The following is a 17700-nucleotide window of genomic DNA, read 5'->3' on the forward strand; positions in this document are numbered from 1 at the left end:
GCAAGGTAAACCTAGAAACTATCTCTGATTTAGGTTTTTTTTTTCGATTTTGAGAGTTGTTCGCATTGATTTGTTATGTCTGACCCGTCTCTTTCTTGTTTGAATGTTGTCATACTTTTCTCAGCCTCTCTCTCGACGAACTCAAAGGCAATTTGGAGCTTCTATTGGTGATTGGTGAAATCGAGTTTGTCTTCACCCTCTCCGCCTCTCTCTTTCTCCAACATCGCTAGCATATAAGGTATCAATACTTTCTCCTTCTTCTCCTCGATCCGTTGCGTTGTGGCATTTGTCTGTGTGAATTGATATGGTTTTGTTAACCATTATGTGAAAAGATTGAAGGAATCGGGTTCTTCACTTGTTTAAGTTTGGTAGATTGATTTTGTTTGTGAATCAGGTTCTTGGCTTGTCTTAGTCTTTGTTGCTTGAGTCTTGATATATCTTGTGTTATGTCTGAACTGTCTCTTTTTATGGTTGTTAACAGATCATATGAAAGATTTCCATTGTGAATTGGAAGACATTTGAATTTGTTTAAGTTTTGTGAATTGATATGGTTTTGGTAACCTTATTTTTGTATGTGTGAAGTTGTTGTCTCTGTTCTTGTAAAGAAGAACCTTTGTCTTAGCTTGTTGGTCAAATGATAAGGGTTGTTTTTGCTATGTGTTTGTGTTCCTCGGGTTCCTTTTTGCATATTCGATTGTAGAAATAATAGTGTTGTTGTTGTATTTGTTAACTCATTGTGTTCCTATGTGTTTGTGTCGACATGATTTTTCTTAGTTGCAAGATGGTATGGATACTCATGCTTTTTTTATCTTTATTCTGATTTGGTTTCTGCAGCTAGCTAGGGGGGTGGTTATCTTTTTGGCCTTGCCTTGTAGCTGATTCTCTCTTGGAGCTACATTAGGTGCGAGACAAGTAACTGATTTCTGTTTCTGATATTTAAAAATGGCAGTTGGATATTACAATGCTACACATGAGTCTAGTCTCTTCTTCACAAGTTGTACATGATTCTCAATTTGAATTTTTGGTGCATTGATTTTGTTTGTGAATCGCCCATTGTCTCTTGTGTATGTTTCTGACTTACAAATATTGTTCATAATGGCTTGATATCTCTTGTGTATGTTTCTTGTGTCTGTATAAGGTTTTGAATAATATAATTTTTTTTCTCTGTAGATATGGAGCCACAGCTACCTAAGCGACTGTCTGCGGAGGGTCTTGAACCTCAGGTCGAGAAGATCAACAACTGCTGCCGCATGGAACTCATCAGGGATCTGAAGATAGCTATGCCTACAGACTATGATGATGTGAAGAAAGATCCTGTTTTCATTCATATCATGGCTATTGCGGAAAATAAGCTTAAGTTTTCGGCGAAACTGGTGGATAGCTTCTTATGTAGGCAGCTGATTACCTCGAAGAAGCATGAGAAGTGGTTTGTCTTTGCGAGGTCGCCTCTCCGGTTTTCGATTCAGGAGTACCACGCTGTGACAGGTCTAAAGATTTCGCGGGAAGCCAGCACTGGTGTAGTGAAATGGAAAAACGATGGGGTGTTTTGGAGTGAGCTATTAAAGACAGGTGGTAAGATAAGCTTGCAGTCCATCAAGAAGGTACATCTACAAGAAGTTCACACCTGGACTCGGCTTGATAGGATGAGGTTGATCTACTTGTGTGTGATAATGGGCGTGGTGATGGGGAGAGATGAGAAGGTGTTCATCCCTCATATGTATATCAAGTTGGTGATGGATCTCGACAAGCTTCGGAAGTTCCATTGGGGTCTTCACTCTTACGATTTTCTGCTGCGTTCCATCTAGAAGGCTACAAAGAAGTTGGGTAAGAAGGACAGCTACATTTTCGAGGGTTTCTCCTATGCTATCCAGATTTGGCTTATGGAAGCAATTCCGGATTTTGGAGAAATATGCGGCAGAAAACTCTCATGCAGCTTCAGAGGTCCAAGGTGTGGCAACTGGAAAGGAGTTGCAAAAGTTTCTTATGAAGACATCACCAAACTTGAAGACTCATTTACTGACAAGGTATATATATATATATCTATCATATTCTTTTATTTGGTTGTATTTATTCTCTTGCAGTTTTTCATGTTATAATTGTTTTCTTTGTAGAGTGACTTGTTCTCGGTCATCTCAGTGACTGGCAATGGTGATGTCTTTCTGCATGAAGACTATGCAAGGAAGGGTGAGATGGAAGATGAACGAGTGAACCTTGTCCTTAGTATGATCAATAGCAAGTTCGATTGGAGCAAGACGGAGTGGCCAGTTATAGAACTTGAAGAGACTGAAATGGAGGAAGCTTTGACAAATGATATAGATGCAGAAGCTGGTATGAGTGGCGACGATACTGATGTTGTAGCAGACGAAGAGACCTCTACGCTTGAGGTTCCAGGAAAAGGCAAGAGAAAGGTTCATGATGAAGGAGCGGAGACAAGAAAGAAAAAGTTGCTGTGTAAGCGAGCAGCTGAAAAGAAACAGAGTATTGATAGTGAAACTAAGAGTTTCATTGAGGGTCTCCTCCGTACATCTGTTACTTCCTTGGGGGATATGCTCAGCACGAAAATGGAAAATATGGAGAGGATGTTTACGGAAAGGATGGGTATGTTGGAGACCGAAGTGTCACAGATCAGGGATGCAGTGAGGTTGAGTGCAGAAGGGAGCGATCCTAGCATGAGCGAAGCTGCAGAAGATCTACTAAAGTTTAAAGGCGATCAAGCTGCATCTGCGAGCAAAGGCGATCACCCGACATGAGCGAGCATAGGCGATCAAGCTCCACCAAAAAGCAAAGGCGGTCGTGTTCCACCTCAAAGCAAAGGCCATCAACCTGTGCAAGCGAAAAGGGTACTACCTAAGAGAAAGTGTAGAACTTGATGAACTTGGAACTAGGATGCTTGAGTTAGGATGCTGGACGTAGGCTTTTGGAGCTAGGCTGTGCTTGGAACTTAATATTCATTGTGCAATATTATGTAACAGTTTTTAGTATTTTGTAATATGAAATTGATAATTTGTAACTAATAAAGAGATAGTATAAGTCATAGAAAGTACAGATTACTTTAAGCATTAACAGCTGATCTTTGGATGCCTTCCCAGAAAGATCAGTCTGCCCAGAAGTTTTCAGAGCCCTTTTGTAATCTAGCTTTTGATCACTCCTTTCTTAATGTCCTTTCTGCCATCTTCTTTTGATGTGCCTGACCAGTAGTCACCATCCAATATGGGAGCCTAGCTGCTGTAACCATAGCTCTACATTCATCAGTTTGCACAAAAAGTGGTCATTAGATTTGGAGTTTCTGCAACAAAGCTCTCATCTGAAGCCTTTTCAACATTGCCAAGTGCTCACAAAGAACGACATGTACAATTGGATTAGGTTAGTGATTTTTCTTACAGATACTTATGAAGTTTATCCTAAAAAGTAAAGGAATTGACCACTCTTGTAGTTTATCAGATATTGGTAACCCTATTCTAGATAAACTTTCAAGATGTTGGCATCGATGTTGTTGGTAATAGCCCTAGCTAGCAGAGTTTTCCCGGTACCTGGAGGTCCATACAGAAGGACTCCCTGCATTTAATAATTTAATCAGCTAAAATGATTGGAGCCAAAGAAAGAAAGGTTTAAGGAAGAGCTATGTACCTTGGGTGGTTTGATCCCTACTCGGAGGAAAAGTTCAGGATTCATAAAAAGAAGCCCAACAGATTCCCTGAATTCTCTGATCTGATAACCTAAACCTCCCACAGCAGAGTAGCTAATGTTGCCAGGGTCTTCGTGCAGCATGTTATACACAACGGGATCGATCTACAATCAAAAAACACCAAAGTCACATTTATTATTGTCAAGAAGAAATACACTACAACCTGCCCAAACACATGTAAAAGAACTGACTTCTCGGTGAAGGGCTCTCATAATTGTAAGTGTGGTCATATCAAGAACAACTCTGAGTTTCTGAGGTCAGCTTCTCCTCATCCACTTTGCTACGACATCCCACCACATACCAAAGCATCCAATGAGAAATAATCTCACAGAAACCAAAAAGGGTAATTAGTAAGAGAGAGAGAGATCATACCCTTGATCCTCCATAGAGATTAGAATGAAAAAAAAATTGATCGATCTAAACACATGATCAAATCATACCCTCAATCCTCCATGGAGATTAGAATGAAAAAAAAATTGATATCCAAGGTTTGAGAATACCCAGAAGCGTATGGACATTGTATAGTCTGAAAGCTTGAAGTTGTGGTTGCTCCGGGTAATGCCAATGGTCGCTGGCCTCACCTGCTCACCGACGAACAGCTTGCTAACCCACAAGACGCTGCCTTTTTCAGAGAGATGAAGAGATCGCGATCTCCAGAAGATTAGAGATTTTGCCGGAAACGACGCATCGAAGGTTTATATATATAAAGATCTAGCAGACGAAGAGCGTAATAGGTTGATTCGTAGTGGGATGGAGAATAAAGACGGTTTAAGATTAAACCACAAACACCTTTACAGAATCTATAAAGTCTCAGCGCCGATCGAAGACAGACGAAGAACACGAAGAAGAACATCTTTTTAGGGGATTCCTTAGAACATTGTGTCGATGGGCCTAGTGTCGAAGAGCATTTCATTTGCGCTGGACAAAGCCCACTGCGAAGCCCCTTTCGAGAGAACAAAGTTTAAATGATACGGTGCGTATCTGATGTGTCAGCGTGAGAGAATTCCTATTTATGACGTGTTATCCAACGTGGAGGGCTCAGGAGGGAAGGAACTCATCTTTATATATAAAGATAGGTCGAATAAACTTATTACCTGTTTTCTCTGTTTTACTGTCATGATCTATATTTTTTCGATGAAACTTTTTTTGTTATAAGAGCAACACCATCGGCAGATCTCTGAAAATCAGTATGTAAACATAATAATAATATTTTATTCTAACACAATTTTGTTAGAAAACTTTATTTGTTCTTTAGAAAATTTTTGGTTAACAACACTAGACATGGATGATTAGTATTTGGGAAGATTCTTGCAGGATGTATTTTTGTAACTTTGTCTCATCTTCTCTCCTTCAAATATTTTAATATTTTTTACATTTATAGACTCTAATAAAATATTTTATGTGGAGCTTTGGAGGTGCTCAGAACATGTTTATTGCAGGTTTCTTAAGTTGAAATTTTTAGCGTAATATAAGATATAGTTTCTTAGCTTTTAACTAAACAAACTAAAAGATACCTTTTATATCTCTTATTTAAGAGACGTCTTTTATATTTCTTATTTAAAAAATATTTTTTAATTTTTTTAGTTAAAAGATAAAAAACCGTATTTTATATTAAGTTAATATATTACGGACCTGCAATAAACATGCTCTCAACTCCTCTCTATTTATAATCGATTTATTGTGTGTCTGTTCTTTTATTTTATTCACCTGTCCACGTTAATCCACCTCGATTTTGGTAGTTGCGTGGATAGTGATGATCTATCAAAGTTCTTCCTGGACTGAGTCATGACGTAGTCGTGTACATGGTGAAATATACAAGAACTATATTACGTTTTTTCTTTGTGATTGTGCCATTACAGCTTAGTTATATGCTACTTTTTCTGTTACCACTAACTTTGTTTTTATTTTGACTTTTTGAAGTTCTGCCCTTTAGCCAAACAAAGAAAATTTGAAATTCAGTTCTTTGGCCAAAAAGGGAAGAAAATTTATATAGAACTTATTATATCTTTTCAGTTATTCAGTTTTTTTTTACATACAAGTAAGAGAAGTTTAAACACTAATTTATCTACCTATTATATAAAATGTTTCTCTCTTTCTAAATTTAGATGGAAAGAACCCACAGAACGAGTACAAAATTCTTTTGTAATCACCGAATATAAAACACTCATCAACCAAACAATGCATAAAACTAAATAATGAAAAGGTTCGAATAAATTAAACTTACATGGTAGCATCATAACGATGTGCATGTGGATAATACTTTATAAAATTCATGTGTTATTCTAAAAAGAAAAAAAATTAGATATATATATATATATATAAGCAGTTTGTTGACCAAAAAAAAAATATATATGTATAAGCAGTTTTAAGCAAAATCTGGTTTTAGTCAATCTAATTTGGATTCACCTCCCAGTGAACTTTTAAATTCACCACCTCCTTAATAATCAATCAAAGTGCCAACTAGACTAATAATTAAATAATTTAAAAAATAAATAATTTCATATTTAATAATGCTAATATCATTATTTAATTCATAAACTCAAATTCAATACCCTAAATCTAAATTCTAAACCCTAAATTCTAAATTATAAACCCAAACTCTATACCCTAAACCCAAATCTTAAACCCTAAACCCAAACCATAAATCATAAACCCAAAAACCTGAACTGTAAACCCAAACCTATACCCTAAATCCAAATCCTAGACTCTAAACCCAAAACGTAAATACAAAACCCAAACCCTATACTCTAAATATTTGGATTAATATTGATATTGTTCTTTTGAAATTTAAGGTTAAAAATTAAAATTTGGATTTAGAGTTCATGGTTTGAGTTACGGTCTAGAGTTTGGGTTTAGGATATATTGTTTGGGTTTAGGATTTATATTTGGGTTTAGAGTCTAGGATTTGGGTTTAGCGTCTAGGGTTTGAATTTAGGGTATAGTTTTGGGTTTAGAGTTTAGATTTTTTGGTTTATGATTTATGGTTAATTTGGGTTCAGGGTTTAAGATTTGGGTTTAGGGTATAGAGTTTGGATTTATAATTTAAAATTTAGGGTTTAAAATTTGGATTTAGGGTATAGAATTTGATTTTAGAGATTAAATAATGATATTAGTATTATTAAATATGATATTATTTATTTTTTAAATTATTTGATCGTTAATCTAGTTAGCACTTTGATTAGTTACTATGGAAGTGGTGAATTTAAAGGTTCACCATAGGGGGCGAACCCAAATCTTGTCCTCAATTACACATATATACACGTTTATGAATTTGTTAACATACGTACGATATGAGGTACCAATTTTGGTATAGCTTTTTGGCACTCGTGTCATTGTTACTCTTCTGGTCGAGGTTTAGTAACGATGAGTCATGTGCTGATGCGCATGTTAAAAAAAACTTTAGAAACATTTGACCTTTAATAAAATACATAACAATAAGTCATTAAGTGATGGATCATTTACCTTATTGACAAGGAATAGCTCCTCATCCCGATTAGTGATGGCTCTTTTCTTAAGAGGCTGCACTGATCTTCTTATAGACAATGACTTCATCTGGTTTGTGTTCAGCAACACATAGGTCTGGATAGTTAACTTCTTTCGTTCAACCAAATCGCCACAGTTCCATCTCTTTATTCTGCTGAGACAATATGAGAGTAAACATGCTTGCACTTGAGTCCGTTTTAAATCTTTTGTGGTAAGACGTGAAGAAAAATTCATCAAGGTATAGTCCAAATTCAAGGTATAACTATTCTCACATCCCTATCACAGAGTCATCAAATAAGTTTGCCTCACACAAATCTATAGGCAGAGACAAAGCTAAGCTTACTTCTGGAAAGCATGAAGCTCTGTACAACAATCTCACACTTGACAGTCTTTTCTGCTGAGACTGAGAGTAAATCATTGTGTTGGTACTGAAGGAAGAGAATGTAGCTGAAGTTGTGGAAGTTATATGAACCAACGTAATAGCTTAGGGTTCCTCTCCATAACAGAACTTTCTCAAAGTATAATGCATCACAGGTGCTTGACGAAATGCTTGAATGAAACGACAAGAAATAACTAGCCGCACCGAGCTCACGACAAGAAATGACGAAATGCTCACTCGTACTTTCCTGGTTTGTTCCTGTGAGTGTTGTCCCTTAGGGCTGATTCTCTCCATTTTCATTACTAAACAGTGTTTCTTCTTTACTACAATTGAAATTTAGTTCATGTCCTGTCCCAACATAAAACCCCAGGACAAGAAGTGAAGGAGTCGTGTCTCTACGACGGTGTATTGTACTCAGACCACAGTTAATTCAAGTAACTGGCCACTGGTTTAGGCCTTTGAAGCCCATACATTTTCAGTCATTTGGCACCCTAAAGCTAAATAGGTCATCGTTTTCCAACCATTTTGAGCAACATTTATTTTTCGTTAATTTTTTTCTATCCTAAACTCTTCTTTTTGTGTAGGATATATAACTGAATTACTTTTGGATGTGATTTTGTACCTTTCATAATGAATTGAGATGGATAAACCATGTGACCATATAAAAGTAGCTCCTCACAGATATTCCATATGTGACATCCGTGATCTTGCTTCAGAAGAGTTATTCAACATCGTTCATGATCCCTTTATCTTAATAATGGCTATATTGAAGATCTTTTTTTTTTTTGCTAAGGATTGAAGATCTTGTCATTTTTTTTTTTTTTGCTAAGAATCTTGTCAATTTCTAATTTAAAAGGTTTATAAAATGTTAAGAGGTTAGGTTTTAAATTATAATGATCAATGTTATAGAGAATATACCATGATCAGATTCTAGAGACAATGTCAATATTTCCTTTTTCTTGTTTTTGTGTAAATTCTAATGAGAAATATTTGGGTTCACCGCTAGGATGAATCTTTAGATTCATCCCTAGGGTGAACCTTTAGGTTCACCAATCAATATGATTTCGTTATTTCATGTTCCATATCTTTTAAAATAGGAAACAAAATATTGTCAAGTTTTATTATATTTTTAAAATAAAAAAATAGAAAATAATAGTAGTCGCAAAAAAAGATTTAATAATTAAAATACTGTCACCAAAACACTAAACCCTAAACCTAAATCATAAACTCTAAACCCTTGGATAAATCCTAAATTTTTGGATTTAAAAAAAATATATATTTTTAACACAGTCACCGAAACACTAAACCCTAAACCCTAAATCCTAAACCCTAAACCTTTGGTAAATCCCAAACACTTGGATAAATTCTAAATCCTAGGATTTAGGATTTATCCAAGGTTTAGGGTTTACCCAAAGGTTTAGGATTTAGTATTTAGGGTTTAGGGTTTAGTGTTTGGCTGGCGATATTAAAAATAACTTTTCTTAAACGTGTTTTTATTTGTAATTAATATTATTTTGATGTATTTTTATTTTTTAGTTTATAAATATAATATATCTTGACAATATTTTATTTTCTTTTTTAAAGATACTAAATATGAAATAACGAAATTCTATTGGTTGGATGAACTTACAGGTTCACCCTATGGGTGAATCCAAGAATTTCTCAATTCTAATTCTACTATCATATTGAGAAGTCCGGAATTAGGATAGATAAAGTAATATGTGTGATTGTAACCATTTAAAGTACTAATTAGATTTTGACCCGCGTTTGAAAAACGCCGGTTTGTTTTTAAAATTAAATAATTGTTTTTAATAAAATTTTATATAAGATAGCGTATATGTTGGGAAAAACTATACAGAACTACCGAACCGAACTGAAGTATACCAAACTGGAAAGAATCAAAACCAAAATTAAATTGAATGTATAAATAATCCTAAACCTTAGGATTTAGAATTTATCCAAGTGTTTGGGATTTACCAAAGGTTTAGGGTTTTATCCAAGAGTTTAGGGTTTAGGGTTTAGTGTTTGGCTGGCGATATTAAAAATAACTTTTCTTAAACGTGTTATTATTTGTAATTAATATTATTTTTATGTATTTTTATTTTTTAGTTTAAAAATATAATATAACTTGATAATATTTTATTTTCTTTTTTATAGATACTGAATATGAAATAATGAAATCATATTGATTGGGTGAACTTACAGGTTCACCCTAGGGGTGAATCCAAGGATTTCTCAATTCTAATTCTACTATCATATTGAGAAGTCCGGAATTATGATAGATAAAGTAATATGTGTGATTGTAACCATTTAAAGTACTAACTAGATTTTGACAACACCGGTTTGTTTTTGAAATTAAATAATTGTTTTTGATAAAATTTTATATAAGATAGTGTATATGTTGGGAAAAACTATAGGGAACTGCCGAACCGAACCGAAGTATACCAAACTGGAAAAAATCAAAACCAAAATAAAATTGAATGTATAAATAATCGAGCAGATCATATATCTCTCGAACCAAAAAGATGTGACCGAATCGAGAACCAAATGGGTACATAAATTCTTCGAATAAAAAAATATATTCTTACAAATATTAACTATATTTAATTTATAAATGACCAAATATATTAAAAATATTATTGATAAACTGAATCACCCGAAACTCAAACTATCCTAATATTTTTATTCAAAATATTAAAAATTATTCGAATTATTTGATATTTTTAGCCGAAGAACCCAAATAACCTGACTTTTAAACTGAAAACTTCAAACAATCCAATATTTTTACCTAGAAATACTTAACTATCCAAAGAAACAGAATTGAACCGAAATTGAATTGGACCTAAGTTTTCTTACATATTAGAAGGTTCCCAACTTTGCTAATGAGCCGAGCCAAAAACCAAAATAACCCAACTGAAACCAAACTAAAATTTGTAAATACATAAATGGCTCCTATATTTCTAAAACCAAAACATCAAAAAACAAAATACTCAAACCAAAACCAAATGTTGAGGACCAATAATGCATCAACATTTAAATGGTGCAAAGAAAGCATTCTATTTTTAGAAATTACTGAACTTCTTTTAGTGGGTATATATGTGATTTATAGAAGAATTAAGATATAAGCAGTGTTTTAATACCCGATCCGGTCATGCGGTCGAACCAGTAAACTAGTTGATCGTATATGATCAAGATTGGTAAGTTTTTCATCCAGTACTCTATCAGAAGTAGTTCTGCCAACTGATATGTTTCCACAAAATTTTGATTTAATGAAAACCTATTAATTTAAAATCTGATAAACTAAAACCCCGCTATTAATTCGTAATTATAATATTAAAAAGTATATACCTACAAAATTCAGGTGTCCATTTGAATTTCAGTTTGATTTCAGTTTAAAATGTAAATATACATTTAAAAACTAATATTGATTCATCTTTCATTTATATGATAAGAAATAACATTCTATAATATTTATTTATATATATATATATATATATATATATAATTTATATTCATAATCAAATTAATACACCAATTAATAAATATAAAATAGCTTAATTTATTTATTAACTATTTTATAAATTATAAAATAACAAACTAAAATATATTCATCAATTTTAGAACATACTCCAACTTGTAAAACATATATAAAAGTAAAATATATAAACTAATTAAAAATTAATATTTAATATATAAATATATTTAAATTAGAATATTTAAAAATAATTGAATATATTTATCATGTATGAGACGGATTGAATGCAAATATTTAGTTTATAATAATGCTGAAAAATATAAACAATAAATATTTTTACCAATGTAAAAATTTAAAATAAATTTATACTAGAGCTTAAAGTTTAAAATATAAGTAAAATTGATACGAGGGGTGTTATATAAATGAATTATCTTATTTTCATAATATTATATTCATGTTAATTTTAATTTTAACTATACATATGTATAAGATTTCTAATTTTCAGTAAATATTTTTTGAATAAAAATTAAAGCACAGGTCAAAATCTAATAATAAAATTTATTCTTAGATGTATAATAAAATATATAACAAATTAAAAATTAATAAATATTTAAATGTCTAATATGAATAATAAAATTAAACTAAATAAATAAATAAATGATTACATTTATTTCAAAGTTAAATCACTAAATTTTAATAACCGTATACAAACAGTTTGTTGCTCAAATCTATTTCTATTTTATTATGTATTATCTTAAATATTCATTGCATTTACAACAAAATCATAAATTAGTTTGAATAAAATTTGTATGGCTAACTTTTGTAACTTGGAGCATCACATTCATAATATATTCACCATTCATATAAACATTCATGAATTAGAATACTTTAAATATGGCAGGCTAAGACAAGTTGTATTACATAATGAGTCATCTGTCTGTTGAACAAATAGTCGGATCCCAAGTTTTACCAGTTTTTTATGGGTTTTATATAATTTTCAAATAACGAATTTAAAAACAAACAAACTGGATTACATATATGGTCATCGATTTTGCTGGTTTAGCAGCGTGTTCGGATCAGGTTTCAGATCACTGGATATAACTCTTTATGTATAACATTTAAATTTGGATACACAATAAAAAATACAAACTAAATCATATAAATTTGATTTGTTTCGGAAATAATCCTGCGTTTTCAAAACATGGGTCAAAATCTAGTTACACATTAAAGTTAGGTTGTGAACATAGAAAGGTAAAGGATATGATGTCATGTTGGACAAAACTTATAAATTTATGTTTGTTTGATGAAATCATTCCATTGTTGATTAGTGTATAAAGGTTAGGTTTGATGAAAACATTAGGGATGATTATTGTATGTGACGAAATGTCCATGTTCTGTTTTGTAATCCACTTCTTATTATTTGAAGAGAACTATTATAAATAAACATTTTCATCATGTGTTATTAACAACTATATAATTTCTTAGTTGTCAACACTAGGATTCACCTCACACCCATTATGGAATAGCCCTTTATTAACTAGAGTAATTATATATCGTGCCATCGGCATTAAAATCTCGCCATAGTATTCATGATATGTTTAATTTGCAGATCTTAACCCATGCTTATGTTGATAAGTATAGTTTTTCAAGTAAAACAACCGTGCATGCTTAAAAAAAATTCCCTCATATATGACTAACTATAAAGATCACATGAACCACCTAATGTATTTCATGATTAAATAACTTCGGTGTTCAAAAAAATAACTTATATATTATTTATTTATATATACATACATATAAGAATACATATAAGAATCATAGTACCACTTTTAAAAAGACAATGAAACTAAGTAAAGATAATTGTGATCAATCAATTCAGTCCTAGGAAATTTGGTGTCATTTTTTTTTGTGGGGTGACTTCTTTACACCAGATGTTAAATCATTTTCTTTGAAAATGTTAAATCACTGGAATATTTGAAGCATATAGGAAAGAAAAAATAATAATTTTCAAAACCATGTATCTCTATATTTAAATCATATCACACCCATATTCAGATAACATATTTATAGAATGTCGACTATGTGAAACTATATATGATTTATCTTATAGTATTTTTTTCATGAAATTAAAAGTAACCATTTGTCAAAGACAGAAAATTATTCCCTTAATAAATGTTAATGCAATACATTTACTTAATGACCACAATCTTTGTAATTCAGAGATCTTCATGAATGTTGATGGAATAATTTTGATATCAGTTCATGTAATTTTGAAACAATCTGATTAAACGCCATTGCCAATGTGGTGTAATAAAAAACTTAAAAACTATCTTAGTAGCACAAACTGTTATGTGGTGTAATAAAAACTTAAAAACTGTCTTAGGGTGTAATTATTTCATACATATTCATATATGTGTAGAAGTTTAGGTTACGGAAAACAATGATTTGGTATTGATTTTATATAATATTAGTTAAACCAAAATCGATTAAGAGAAATCGGTCATTATAGATTGGATGAAAAATGTAGATTTGAGTTAAAGTATACATAAGTTCGGATGATTTCGGGTAGTACTTTGGGTTTCAGATATACTCGATCGGGTTCGGATATCCAAACATGTTCAATACAAAACCCGACCGAGTATTTTACTAGTTCGATTCGGATTCGAGTTCGGGTTTTTGGGATCGGATTCAGATTCGGCTTCGAATATCGGATAAAATGTCTAGGTCTAAAGGTACCTAAAAAAAAAGTAAGTGATCATTATATAGTCATGGGACTTCATGATTTATGTTTTGAATTATATAACAAAAAGCCGATCTTTTGTGACATCTTATCACTTGACGTTCGACCCAACCCAACACTGTCTTTTCCATTCTTTATCTTCTTCGTTTTCCCTTGTTTATGTTTACGTACACTCGTCACCTTACAATTTTATTTTTAAGGATTAATTTGGATTTACAGATGTCAATAAATACTCGGCATAGAGAACAAACTATGCATTGAAGACCTTAACCATCACGTGAAATGCGCCCTATAAGAGATTTTTAATCATGGATTCTCACGTAGATCTTCCCAATAAAAAGGAACTTTCGTCTTTTAATAAAATATGATTAACCGCATCCATGCTATTCTTCTATTTCTAAATAAATGTAACTTTGATATTTTTCACACAAATTAAGAAATTATCGAAAATATGTGTAAGTTGTTATTAATTATATTTTTTAACAAATAGTATTTGAGATAAATAAAATTATGTATAAAATTAATGCAGTTTGCAATTAATTTTCAGTTTGAAAATAATATAATTTGCATTAAAATTATAAAATGATATTTTTTGTGTAACAAAAAATTTTAGAATAACATGCATCTATTATGAAACAAAGGGAGTACAAACTTGGGAGTAAATATTTAAATTTTAAAATTAAAAAAATATTCATTTTTAGGATCTCTCACATATTATGTGAGAAACAATATATATTCATTTTAAATAAGCATACTACAGTGAAACTTTTATAAATTAATAATGTTGGAACTACATCAAAATTATAATTTTTATTAATTTTATAGAAATTATTAATTTATCGATATATTAGTTGAACCAAAAACTCAATTTGAAACTATAAAATTATATTATTTTATAGAGGGTTTTAGTATATATTAATTTATAAAGTATTAATTTAAAAAGGTTGTAAAAATATTTGGATATATTTCTGTTTTTTTGCTAGGTTTATTTATATATCTTTTTGTAAATAAGAAGCTTGTGATCGGGACAAGAACAAACTATTTATTTATAAAAAAATTGGGTGTTTTTCATTTATACTTTTGAGTAAGGCAACTTATGACCTATAAGTGAGGTCGTACTAAATTAATAATGTAAGTATATAAAATTGTAATCAAAATTTTTTTTCATGGATTTTAATTAGCGTTGGGCAAAAAACCTAAATCTGAAAATAGAATCATATCCGATCCAAAAAGATAGTATTGAATTCGAACCGAGATGATTAAACATCCGAACGAGTTCGAAATTTTGGTATTTAGAAAACCGAAACCAAACTTGAACCAAAGTATTTCGGGTACCCAAATATATCCGAAATAGAATTATATACCTATATGTTAATTATTTTTAGACTAATGTGTATTAAAAACATTCAAAATATATAAAATATTTTTAAGTTGCCCAAAATACTTGAACATATATACTCAAAAGTACATATCTAAATTAACTAAAGTATACTCAAAACATCAAAAATATTTAAAATATCTATTGATTATCTATCCAAATATTCGAATCAAACCAATTTATATGTTGATTTTAGATATTTCGACATATGTTATTCAAAATTATATCTAATATATTATTTTGTTAATATATTTTGAGAAATTTAATGTATATAATGAATTTTAAAATTAATTTAAATTGATTATCCGATCCCGAACCACCCGCAAAGATCCAAACCAAATCCGGACCAAAATTTTAAAATATCTAAATAGAATTGAAATCTTTGATCCGAAAACCCGAAATCCAAATAGATCCAAACGGAATCCGAATGGATATCCGAACGTCCACTCCTAATTATAATTAATACAACTGATAATTCTAGTAAATGGCGACAATGATGATGGTATGCATGAGAGAGTTTCTACGCATGCATAATGGAAAAGGTTCAAAAGAAGGGAATAAATTGGCCAAACATAATTATGATTTGTGCGGGCGACTTGTAATTGTTTTCTTTATTAGTAACTAATCCACTAAATTAACTTTCACCAACCTCTTATCCCAAATATTTATTGAAGTGAACAATTGAGCCTTATGTGTTTGACTAAATTTTCATATGTTTACAACTACTATTTTGTAGAACACATCATGTCATATTCTACCAAAATTTTACCACACATTGATCTATAGTTGTTTCAGTTCTAGATCTCATTGCAAACTACTAAGAACTCAATGAGACAACCACACATTGAAAAGATGACGCAATTCGGTTTGCTTTATAGCTTACAAAATGTAGCTGGCCAAATTTGTTTCTTACTTATATATATATATATGTGTGTGTGTGTATATATATATACATATATGAATATATGTTAATTGCACATATATGAATATATGTTAACTGTGGATGTAAAATCACTATAATACAGATTTTGATCAATTATTAAATGTTCTTTAAAGCAAAAGTTTGGAACATTTATTAAATGATTCGATCATGCATGCACTGACATCTTTACTATCCGACAAACCCTATATTTCAGTTTTTACTTTCATTATCACTGGATGCAAATAAATATGAAACCATTCAATCAGAGAGCTTGGTTGAATCCAAAGATTTCTTCGTTTAATAAACATGAAAACTAAAGACAGATGCAACAATTAGAGGACATTATAATAAGAAAAAATTGGTACCCATTTCTACTCTTTACACATTCATATGTAACCACTGCGAGCAATATCTCATTCAGTGACATGCTTGGGGGATTTTTATATTGTTAAGTGTATGTGTGATTTGGTAGTATAGGAAGAAACAAAATTTTTAATGTAATATTAATTCGACTAAGTTGCTTGATGGCTAAAACGGTGGATGGATGGGGAAGAGCATGATTATTGAGGAATTTTTAGAATGATTTCTTAGTATAATATAAAAATCATCTTTTAATTTTTAATTAAAAAAAATAAAAAACCGTCTCTTAAATAAACTCACCCTAAAAATACCGCACTAATCATGGTCAACTATGAGTTGGTGCAATTAATACCTTGAAGGGTGCTTCTATTATTCATACGAATTTATAGCAATACTATATAACTCCTTTTTTATTGGAGTTTGTTCCTTTATTCACTAGAAACTTTTTTCAGTGTGAAAATTCTTTTTTTTTTGTAAACTCAGTGTGAAAATTCTTTACACACAGAAAAGTAGAGATTCGTAGAAGCAATCTATGGTAGGGAAAGATGAAAGATGTTTTAATTTCCATTAAATACTGTACTCATCTAAGTTTCATTTATATCCAAGTATGGTATAAATAATAGAGGCTGACCATCTTGAGGAAAATGAGAGAAGAAGTTGATCCGTTTAGATTTACCCTTCTCTGATGAGACCTAGAGATAGTTAATTTGACGTATTAATCCTTGATACTGTATTCTTTTTACCCTGAGCTTTGGATTCTGTAATCCTCTCCCCTTTAGTGGACTAGTAAATGGACCCATCAAAATGGAAGTTGTCTCGTAACTTTGGCATGAACCAGAATGAGAAAATTGCTAAACTCGCGCCAACAAAATTCGACATATTATATTATTCTTCGTTTCGGATTTATTAACGTTACTATTCGTAATTTTAATAGTTTATTGTGAGTAACGTACTAACGGTTGTAGTGATCACTGATCAACGTGACAACATTACATATGCATGTTATTCACGCAAAATTTGATGATATAACAATATTTTATTACGAGTCACACAATAGGTCATGTATAGTATGTATACTATATTATTTTTGTTAGGTCTTAAACGTTTTTATAGGTAATATATTTCTTGTATAGTATGTATACTACAAGATGAAAATCAATTTTTAACTAATGTCGACCAAGAAAAGTAGTAGTGAGTCACTACTCGACTTTAAATTCGATATTTTTCCAATTTATATTTTTGGGACACACTGTGTGTATAATTGGCAACGTCAACGTT

At 31.2% G+C, this 17700-nt stretch overlaps 1 protein-coding gene and 1 pseudogene across 1 annotated transcript; one reads left to right on the forward strand and one right to left on the reverse strand.

Moving 5' to 3' along the window:
* Positions 1-1880: 1880 nt before the first annotated feature.
* On the forward strand, positions 1881-2750 carry LOC108808291 (uncharacterized). Its single transcript, XM_018580462.1, has 2 exons — positions 1881-2024; positions 2112-2750. Exons 1-2 carry the CDS (start codon positions 1881-1883, stop codon positions 2748-2750), a joined length of 783 nt encoding a protein of 260 aa, XP_018435964.1.
* Positions 2751-3453: 703 nt separating this feature from the next.
* LOC108808292 (26S proteasome regulatory subunit 10B homolog A-like) lies at positions 3454-4071 on the reverse strand (annotated as a pseudogene).
* Between the last annotated feature and the right edge of the window lie 13629 nt (positions 4072-17700).

The sequence above is a fragment of the Raphanus sativus genome, chromosome 6, assembly GCF_000801105.2.
Source record: "Raphanus sativus cultivar WK10039 chromosome 6, ASM80110v3, whole genome shotgun sequence".
Classification (NCBI taxonomy): Eukaryota; Viridiplantae; Streptophyta; class Magnoliopsida; order Brassicales; family Brassicaceae; genus Raphanus; species Raphanus sativus.